Here is a 10897-nt window from a genome sequence, read left to right on the forward strand (position 1 = left end):
AACGCTAGCCCACCAGCTCCGCACCTGCGCGAGCTCCCTCACGCGAACTGTGTTCGCGGTTCGGCGTTTGTTAGTCTGGCTGATGACACGCTCTCCGTTCAAGTGTAGGTCGTGTCTAGGTCGGCTGCGTCTTTTGTCCTAGGTTAATACCTTGACGATTCTTACTGCTGCGTGTGCCCAGACAGGTTTAATCAATGAACCCTGTCGTAGTGACTACACTTTTCCAGATAACTATTCGTCGCTGTCTTTAGATTATAAAGCATTGTCATGGCGAAGCGGCGTTGTTGGTCTTTATCTTGACGATTTTGCCCTAAATGCACCACGGTTGAACATGCAATACTTCGTACAGTACCGAGAGTGCACCGTCACCTTTTGGGAGAAGTTAACGAGCCCAGTAATAATGCATAACCACCGGGGGCACCAAGAGCATCGTTGTCTTAGTCACGTACACAACCAAATTTCTGCAGTAATTCTGTAAGTAACCTGTTACAAAAAGAGCAGCAGCATTTCCAGAAAAATTCCAAATTACTTGTAGAATTGATTTCACTGTCATATTGTCATTGTCGTTGATTTTGACCATCTCTAGTGGGTGGACAGGGACGGTTATTTTAACCTAAACAAAATATCCATCTGCTGTTACTGCTTATCCTCTTCAGGGTTGTGAGGTATCTGGAGCATTTCCTGGGGCCTACAGGTGCAATGCAGGGAACAACCCAGGATGAGGTGTCAACCCATCGCAGGGCACACATACCATTCTCATCTATGGGCAATTTGGTAACTCCAATTAACTTCAAAGTTTTTGGACTGGGGGAGGGAACCAGAGTACCTGGAGGAAACCCCATGACAACATGTGGAGAACATGCAAACTCCACAACCCCGAGCTGCTTTAGAGACTCAAACCCTTGTCCCAGAGATGAGGCAACAGTGCTAACCACTCATTTTGTTAAATATCGCTTGCTTGTAAAAATGAATGGAAAGCAGACTACTACGTTAAAAACACAAGATTCTTAAGACTAGAGAAAGCAGGGGCATTCACATAGATGTCTCACGAAAGATCTACCAAACACATTGAGAATAAAAAAGCACAAGTAGTTTTTAGGTCATTCAGTTTGAAGCAAAACGCCAACTTGAGTAGGGCAAAGGCACACCTGGGGAAAGATGGGTTAGAAAATAGAAATGGAAGAATTCTTACAGTTAATGTCACAGCCCACAAGCATATAGGTAACACCTGATTCGGTAGTACTATAACATAAGTCATAGATGTCTTCATGAAGAATGATTGCCTCAATTTCATGACATTGTTGATATATAACATTTACTGCATAACAAACTCTTCCAAAAAAGTTTCTGAAATCCTTTTGTATAGCTGTTTTTTTTTTTTATTTCTTTTCAGGTTAAATCATCTTCCTCAAGGGTACTCCAGTACCATCGATTCTTGGATTTGTACCTAAATACTTTGTTGACCATTTGTGATCAAAGTATTCAGTTGTCACAGGCTGACATACAAGCTCCAGGAATAACAAATACGAGTGCGGGGGTTATTAAAAAAAATCATTTATTTTTTTTAAAAAACAATGACATCTGAAGGTACCATGAGTAGCTCTCTGGAAAGGTACAGATTAGTGCAGATGAAGAAATATTTAAAAATGTAAAAGTTACTGTGACATTCATACCAAATATATGACAGGAGTCATGTGACAGAAACAGTGAGACATTGATCTGAAACCCCCTGGGGGGGGGGTATCCAAGTCCACAGGTGGAACACAGCTATATTGCACTGCTCTTGCAGTGAGCTCTGTACTCCCCCTGCAGGGTAACTCCCTACCTGTACCAGGTTTCTCCCATCCAAAGCAACCTACATTTTTTTGTACATGGGAACTGGTGCATGTACCTTAACTTGCAGATTGAACAGTGGCACATCTGCAGGGATTGAATCAGCACCATTCCAGTTACAAGTTACAGCATCTGAAGCCCATAACATTACATGATCACTGCATAACTTCTGCTTGGGGGGGGTGCATACAGTCTTTGCTGTATCAGCATTATGATGTTCATTTGGACCAAAGCTATTTTCATGCATGCACTTTCCCCTTGGTGTGAACGCTTGAGTGCTCACTAACCACTAGGGGGCACTCAACACCCCCCCCCGGATATCCAGTGTTCAGGACCGTCTCTTTGGGCTGCCATGTTTTGCTCTGAAGCAAAAGAGTTTCATTAAAAACAGGATAAAGCCTGTTCTGGGATAGGAAAGGTGATTTTAGAACCGATGAGGGCAAATAGTAATGGTGGAAGTTCATTCCAGTGAAGCATCATGAAACACAGACTATAGTAGTGTGTTATCGAGTGGATTGCAGATGAAACGTGAGCAGAAAAAATTACTCATTTAACAGGCAAGATCTAAAACCTGCCCACAGACTAGATGACTGCAGATTGCCAGTTTTCATTCGACCTGCAGTGTTTAAAAACAGTATTCTGATCGCCAGGTGAGTGATAAGGAACACATTCCAGGTATCCTGTTGGGCAAGAAGGGGATGTTACACTGAGCAGGCAAAGATTTCAAAAGGAAAAAAAAGAGAAATATTCGAGACACTACTGATCATTCAGTACAATGGTTATGAAGGGAGGAGAAAAATTGCAAGGTGGTTGAAATTTCAACCTTGACAGTAATAATAATGAAATTAAAGAATGAGCAATAAAATCCTACATAAAAAGCTAACGGTACAGTATAGTCATGGGTGAGTTTTTAAGAGTCAGATAGCATGCAGCAGTCAGACCACACTGGAGACCTTACATACTGTTGGATTGGAGTGGAACGGAGAAAGTTTCTAAAAATTGTTTTCCATGTCCCTTTCAAGTAAATAAAATAAATAAAGGAGTCTCTTTAAAACCCCGCACTGTTGAGTTTGAACTCAGTAGCAGGGTTAGGAATGGGTTTAATTCACCCAAACCAACTAACTTAACCATTTAACGCCACTGCTCCACATTGTCCAGGTAGTCCACAGTGTCATTCTCCTCCAGCTCCCACCAGGCCTCCATCCACTCTGCCATCTCGCCATCCTTCCCATCCTGCCTCTGCTCCGGGACGGGGTGCTCCTCCGCCTGGGCACCGAACACACCTGCCCGCCTGGCCAGCGCCACCGTCACCGGCCCCCTGCTCCGCAGCCGCCGCCGCCTTTGCCTGCGCTGGCGCTGCTCCTGCCGCTCCTGCTGCCGTGCGACCTGGAAGCGCTGCAGGAAGAGGTCGCGGGCGTACTCGTACAGCTCCACGTCCCAGCGGTTCAGCTGCCGGATGCACCTCTGCGTCTCCGCGCTCACCTCCACGCTGGCGGCCCGAGTCCCATTCAGCTGCGTGAACGGGGCGATGAAGTTCAGCTGGAAGGTGCGCTCGAACAGGTACTGCGTCTTGCGCTGAAACTCGGTCAGGCCGAAGAAGGCCATGCCGCGCAGGTTGCGCTTCGCGCTCTCCAGCAGGGCAGCGCCGCGCTCCTCCTCGCTCATAGCCGACGCGTTGTAGCAGCCCACCAGGCTGAGGTCGGCCAGCATGCGCGTCTGCCGGTTGTTGGCCAGGTTGAAAGGGCAGTCCATGAACTCCTCCAGCGTGCAGCCTGACCAGTCGTCCCCGGGATAGCAGCTGGGGAGCTCGGACAGGGTGGGGGCACGCCCCTCACACACATGCAGCGAGGCCTTCCAGGTGGCACCGCGCTGCACATGCCGCCACTCGCTTAGGTAGCGCCACACGGGGTCACGCAGGATGGTGATGTAGTAGTAGTTCCTGCTGAGGAAGGGGCAAGTGGGGGGAGAGATGAATTGTGGGAAAGTGAAAAACCATCCATCTTCCCTAACCACTTATCCAGTACAGGCTCCCAGTGAGCCTGGAGACTATTACAGGAAGCACAGGGCACCAGCATGGGGCAGCACAGGTGCCAGTCCATAGAAGAATACACAAACACAAACAGTCACACAATATGAGCAATTTACAGACATTATGTAAATTCCTCTGGAGTATCCAGAGGAAGGTCGCCATGCCAATCGCATTTTAAATAGTTTCCTTTCCAATCTAAACTCTAATTTAACAGTCTGCCATGCCATTCATCGCTCTACATTTTCTGTAAAAAAATAAAGTCTTGAATTTCATAGACCTCGGAAATTCTTCTCATTTTGCAATGCAATGTTTTCAAGGTGTTTAATCATTAATTTTTGTTCTATAGCCATTTTTAGGATTTCAATTTTAATTACGAAATTTTTGAATCACCATTTTAAATTCACATTTTGACATCTCTTGGCTGCCCTTGTAAAATATGGATTATATGACTGCATGGGGGGGGGGGGGGCTGAATGTCACACCTCCACAATAACTTCCAGTCATTTATAATTGTATGTTTGAGTTGAATTTGGAAATCGCACATTATTCATAAACATCAGCAGCAGGGGGCAGCAGAGGCTCACACCTGACAACTGCAGGTAACTTGTTAAACGATGTTATTATATAATGTGTTTAAGAACTATTGTATAGCATGAGTCATGGGAAGTGAAAGGTATTATTTCACATTTGGACAGCATGTAATCATATTGCTAAGTAACTCTAGTCAGAGTATTAATGTCACTTTGTGTACAGAGGGAAAGTCCATAAGGTAGAACCTGTCAGTGCTCCGGAAACCAGCCCAGAAACACGCCACCCCACCCACCCATACTGCAACTCTACGGCTCACATCTGGCCCATCTACTGGAGCACGACTCCCCACATCCGTGAAGAGAATACATACCTTCAGCATCCCACAGCTGTCCTATACAGAACCACATCTGATCTCAACACTGTCCAAGTCGGCTATCCAATCCCTGGTTCCACAAATCTCCCGAATCTCTCGGATTTGTTTTCTGGGAACATTTACCATGATTTATCGTCACAACAAAGCAGAAGGGGAGAAAATGAGGATATGCAACAATGACATGAACAAGCCTCACTCAGAGCCCCCCCCCCCCATCCTGAAATGCTCTCCAAGAGGACCTGTGTTCCATTTACTCATACCGTGTGCTAAACGTGTTTTAATTGAAATGCCTGGGACTCCCAACCTCGCAAGCGGACTCTGATGACAAACACACACACACACACACAGACACACAAACTGGCTGCTCGGCAGAGAGGCACCCCATCCTTTCAACCAATCAGGTCGGCAAACACATCTGAAGGACCTGGTACTCAGTGACACTTCTGCATCACCAAACATAGGCAGCCATGCCGTGCACATCATGCTGGGTTTGTGCATGTGGTTTGGCCGGGTGGGTCAAGCACGGAAACAAGGAAACGATCCAGTGCTGGGTATCAGAACAGTGCTGACGCATGGGTATGTGTACGGGCTGCAGAAACAGGCACCGTCCAAACAGACCTGCTTGTTTTGGGGGAGAAAGGGGCACAAATTCTCATTACATGCACGTTGGACAGAATGTGTCCGTGTGTGTGCATGAACCTGCACGTCTCAGTTTGCGTGATGCACAGAGAGGCAGAGGGGGGAGGCGGAGGTCACGAGCTGGGTCAGACAGAGCCCACCCCCAACACAGAGTCGAGGCAGCCCCCTGAAAAAGATTTTACATCATAAGCATCACTTTGCAGTCAAAGGTACTGGTGAAGCTGACAGGCTGGGCTATGCAGGTAAGGCCGGCTGGGGACCCACACAGACAAATGTGCACAATTCAAACACACAGAGAGAAACACACACATGCACAGACACAGAAACAGAGACACACGCTCCTCTGCCAATCAAAAGGGAGACTATATTAAAGGAGAAGGTTCCTACATGGACATTCAACAAAGTCACTCCAAGACCTCACGACTAATCATATAATGATAAACTAATACGATTAATCATGTCTGGATGCATTTACAGCCCCATCCACCACCTCCAATCCCCCATCTGGGGAGGACATAGAAAGCAAAGAAAAGCAAATCCAATGACAAAATATCCTCTGAACACACATTCCCTCGGAATAAACAAAGAACCATGCGCAGACCCCAAAAAGCACAACTGCCAGTTCAGATCAGCCCCAGCGCATGTGTGTGTTGGCTGCATATGAAAAAACTTCCTAGGAAAGTATAAAAAAGCTCCTTTTTCTTTTGAACATTTTTTTTCATCCATATCTTAACTAAATCACTGGTTGCCAGGTAAAAAAACCTTTATTTTCCTGGAAAGTATTTAAAAGCATCAATGGCGGCAGCAGGAAAGCTACGGAACGCATTCTGACAGCCCCACGGTGGACGGCGCTTCGAGAACCACCTCGTGGGTCCTCCATTCGCTTCCATCATGCCATGAATTTAAATAAATCGTTCTCCTGTAAGCCGCGGGAGCTTTTATTATGCAAGCCTCCTCGAAACGGACCATCAGCGGCGATTAAATCCACTGCCTAAAGTAACAATGCAGAAATTAGCACATCAAAGCCCCGCAGACTTTAGAATGCATTCCGCATTTATGCTACGAGGGGGTGGGGGGCAGCCGGCGCAGAGCCCTCCGTTCGGGCGCCTTCCCGGAGATCGCACCAGGGACCCGGCTCTATCAGGTGCGACAGCGGGGGCCACGAAGGCAATGAACTGCGAACCGCAATCAGGTCGCCGCCGCGCGGCTACTGCCTCCACCTGGGCTGGCACAACATGCTCCTGACACCATCACCGCAAAAGGCTGACGACGGCTGGATTTCCGAAGTGTCAGAAAGGGACGAATTTCATGCTTAGTAACCAACGCCGCTTCTCCAGGGCCAGAACGCCGACGGTTCGGTGCATCTCCCATTTCTCTCCCAAGCCGATGTTCTTCCATCCAGTCATGTCCAAACACAGCTGACGCTTAGTGTTACTCCTAAACAGGTTTTTTTTTTTGTTCTAGCAGATCCATGATTTTTCAGCCTCAAATAAATCATTGTGAAGTTTTAATTACTAATTATTATTATTGATACTTTATTGATTTTAAAAGTTTAAAATTACTTGTGCATTTCTCTGTAACGCCTCCGGGATTTGAGATCGACAGTACCATAATAATAATACACATGAGACGGTCACATGGTACTTGGATAAATTAATGTCATAATAACGTAACTTCAGGGGGAACAACAGTAAAATCACAGATCTATTACCTAAACTAAAAACACATTAAATTGCCCAGCACTGGTTTGGTGAAGTCGAAAAAAAGCTCCTATTTCATTAAGCAGGGCAGCTATATACACACACCTATAATACGGGTCATGGGTTGCAATCAGACTAATGATCCCAAGTTTCTCTGACCAACTCACGCAATTTAATCAGCTAACCTTTTACATTCAGACTGTCACCTTTTTACAACATTTCCTAAAGGCTGTCTTTTCAAAAGAACGCTCATAAATGGCTTTATAAGACTTATAGTCGGCTGAAGGTAGCCTTGGGTTCTTTGTATAATCCAGAAGACTTCACGGATTTTTTATGCAAAATGTGGATAATGAAAGAAATCGAAAACAGAACAGAGTCAGTCGTTGTCCCGTATAACACGCTAAGGGGGTTGGGGTGGGATGTCCCCGGTGGGGCTACAGTCTACATCGCCAAGCGAAGAAAAGCCGATACTAAATTTACCACGGAGAGACTTCCAGAAAGCCAGTTTAATAATAAAAAGGCTTGTTTGATAGCTACTCTAAAAGATACACGTGTAGAGCCCTAAGCTCCATAACGAGAAGCCAAGTGTCAACCAAGAAAATAAATGGTGCATATATGAATACGAAATGTAAATAATTCAAGTAAGGTCAGAGAAGCCTCATTATGTAAAATCGGGGAGTGCAAGGTGGCAAAGCAGATGTGAGAGGGACCCCAGCCCAAATTTTGTCCCGAGGGAGAAGAGAGAGAATGGAAACCATGGTATGCGTGTCCCCTGTGTCCCCTCAGGCAGCAAGGATGTCAGCGTGTCGACAGCCTACTCCATCAGGGGGACAAACAAGGAGCGCATGAGGTTCTGCCGTGACAGCATACAGAAGAAGGGGGAGGAGACGGAAAAGAGCCCACAACCTACTTGTGCTTTAGTACAGGAAGCGAGTTTAAACCGCTGCCGATCGCCTTGGGTTTCCGTCGTAAGAAGTGACTGCTAATCATTTTTTTTTTTGCAGCATCAGAATCGAGCCAACTACAAAATAAAGTTACCCAACAGAGTAAATAGTCCAGATTCATCGCCAGAATAGCGATTCCCGTGAAAAGCTGTATTTACTTAAAAATGTTACGCCAAAACCAGATTACCCGCTTTGTATACTAAGAGAAACGTAAAACTTTTGAAACGCTATGTCCCAACACATAATGTATATAGGACTGTTGTTCAACTTAAACGTCAGATATGCAGACATGCAGGTTTTTTTTGGGTGTGAACAGGAGAGAAAACATATGACTTAGGCATATCTTAATATTAATTTAGACACAATATTTCTCAATGCAAACTAGTGCTCGAGCCTACTATATGCATACATTATAGGGGGAATTTCCATTTACTGTCGTTCATAGTAGAAAATAAGATTTATTATACGTACTGTCACCTTTACCCAGGGGCACGAGACCCGGGGGGGCGGGGGGATGTGTATATTTAATTTGCCCTAATATTTAATTTGGCTTCAGTCATCCTCCCAATAAATCTGGATTTTAATTGTTAAGTTGTGTCCCCCTAATACTAAGCTCTGCTCACCTGGGAGTGCGCGGCTGGAGCGCTTCCCGCGTGTTCATGAGGCTCGGTACACAGCTGGTGAGCTCGGTCCAGTCGGCGTGCAGCCCGCAGCTCCAGCCTGTGGAAAAGCGGGAGAAGAGCCAGGTCTCTCGCTTGCCCGGCCGATAACAAGTGCACTTCTTCTGTCCGGCACGGCACTCGCAGGGCCTCTCCAGCTGGATGTTGCGCACCAGGTGTCGGCCGAACGTGGTGCCGCCGGTCTTCTGGATGTGCAGGAAAACGATGACATCGTCGCCCTTAATGTTGAAGTCCACGGTTCGGCTGAGGTCGCTGGCTGAGAAGTTAAAGCGCGGTACGTAGCGAGCTAGCGTCCTATCCTCAGCCACGTACGGGTCTCCAGCACCCGATCCCTTGCTGCCCTCGACATCCGCGCCATGAGACCCGCTAAGACCGTCGCCTGCTTTGGAGGAGAGGGAGCCCAGGCGGAGTAGCTGGCAGTCGGTGCCGGGGCAGATGTACTGTAGCACGATGACACCGAAGAGTAGTACCATCACAAGGGCCAGCAGAAGCCGACTGTTACTGGACTTTTCATCCATCTTCTCGAGGAAAACCAAGGAACATTACTCAACCTTCTGGCCCCACTGTGTCGCCTGGGGTAGAGATGCTGTCCTTTAACAATCGAACATACGAGCCATGTTAATAAGAAGTAGTACAATGAGTAGTACAAGTTTTAACGCAAAGCGTTACTGTAGTAAACCTCACAGATCACAGCGCAGCCCTTCTCAACTTTAACCGTCTTTTTACTGTTTAGTAACTACCGTCGTTCCTCTTGCATTGTACAGAAGATCCTGTTCCGTCTGTTTACCTCCATCATAACCAAAAGAGCAGTCCGTGTGTCCCAGCATTCCCTGCGCCTTCGGGAGCGTGAAACTCTGACGTAGCAGGAAAAAGGGGTGTGGATGACTGCGACCCCATGTGATTCCTGGCTCAGGTAAAGCACGGTTGAGGAACGGTATTATGCCCAAATTTATATATATATATTTGATTAAATGGTAATACATATATATATATATGTATTATAAATGTAAGTAAATAAGTTAATATTTCAATAATTAAATGTGTCATTTTATTTTAGACTATTTCAATAAAATGCATTTCTTAATGACGTGATTTTTATTAGACAGTCATTATTATAAAATATTATTTTACAGATTGTGTATGTGATTACTAAAATTATTCTTCTATTAAACTTTTCACATTGATCTATTTGCCGGTGATTGTTTTCCGTACGAGCTTATTTTACAGAATCACTTTCATTATGAAGACGCGGTGTCAGTCAGTATGTGGGGGGCGTGTTTGTTTAACTGCAAGTTATTTTGCAGTAGTAATGACAAAAGATTTGAGTAGATGGAGTCTTTTTTGATGGCTCAAAATGTACAAGCCGTCCGTCACCCAACTCCTTGTTTTCCCTGCAGCTAGGTTGGCATGTGTGGTAATATGTGCCGTTTGAATGTTGTTTCCATCGTGCCGACGTCGCAAACGAAACTGATACGTGTAACTAGAACAGAAATGGCAAAACAATATTGACCTAACCGAAAGCAATCCACCACACTTTTACACTACAAAAAATGAGACGATTCTAGTAATAATCGCTCTAAAAATATAGTCCTTACTATTTTTATAGGGGCAATCAAAAGAAAACCGCACAGCCGAAATAGCTCAGTTGGGAGAGCGTTAGACTGAAGATCTAAAGGTCCCTGGTTCGATCCCGGGTTTCGGCATTTTGTCGAAAGCTAATTAACTCGAAAGAATTATTTTTTTTGTGTCCGTTTGCCGAGTCGAACGTGGCTACCCTATCCTCATATCATATCATTCTTCATGTGTGTTGCATTTAGGCATCGTTATCGTTACAAATGGTAAATGCTAGTTTCCTTACTACCCAATGGAAACCGTCGGTTCGTCTTACCCATGACTGTTTAACCATTATATTTCTTACTGAATAATATAGGTACACCCAACTTTCCGAACGGCACGATAAAGGTAACCGGAGTAAAATCAATCGGAGATTCTACAATATACAGGGACAGTGATGACTTAAGCAATAGGCTCCTCTAAATGCCTACACGATTTTGATTAACGTACGATAATTCAAGAAAATATCTATACAAAATGCAGGAAATCTTCATAGGGAGCAGATAAGGAAGTGGAAAAGAAAAACCCGTTAGTCACAACATATCTTGTCACAC

At 45.4% G+C, this 10897-nt stretch overlaps 1 protein-coding gene and 1 non-coding gene across 3 annotated transcripts; one reads left to right on the forward strand and one right to left on the reverse strand.

The window, feature by feature from the left end:
• Positions 1–1538: 1538 nt before the first annotated feature.
• hs6st2 (heparan sulfate 6-O-sulfotransferase 2) lies at positions 1539–9566 on the reverse strand. 2 transcript variants are annotated; one of them, XM_023797500.2, is made up of 2 exons: positions 8673–9566; positions 1539–3772 (listed from the first exon to the last, which is right to left on the reverse strand). In XM_023797500.2, exons 1-2 carry the CDS (start codon positions 9245–9247, stop codon positions 2965–2967), a joined length of 1383 nt encoding a protein of 460 aa, XP_023653268.1. In that variant the 5' UTR covers positions 9248–9566; the 3' UTR covers positions 1539–2964. The 2 variants fall into 2 exon arrangements, with proteins under 2 accessions (XP_023653268.1, XP_023653267.1); XM_023797499.2 differs by having other exon boundaries at positions 1539–3775.
• Positions 9567–10359: 793 nt separating this feature from the next.
• trnaf-gaa (transfer RNA phenylalanine (anticodon GAA)) lies at positions 10360–10432 on the forward strand. The gene has a single exon. It is a non-coding gene; the product is annotated as a tRNA-Phe (tRNA).
• The last annotated feature ends 465 nt before the right edge of the window (positions 10433–10897 follow it).

This window comes from Paramormyrops kingsleyae, chromosome 10, assembly GCF_048594095.1.
Source record: "Paramormyrops kingsleyae isolate MSU_618 chromosome 10, PKINGS_0.4, whole genome shotgun sequence".
NCBI lineage: Eukaryota > Metazoa > Chordata > Actinopteri > Osteoglossiformes > Mormyridae > Paramormyrops > Paramormyrops kingsleyae.

Bases quoted from the DNA above. Each gene is read 5' to 3' on its own strand.
- hs6st2 (XM_023797499.2), bottom strand. From the start codon at position 9,247: ATGGATGAAAAGTCCAGTAACAGTCGGCTTCTGCTGGCCCTTGTGATG. The intron at 3,776-8,672 runs GTGAGCAGAGCT...CCCCTTCCTCAG, and splicing joins CTCCAGCCGCGCACTCCCAG to CAGGAACTACTACTACATCA.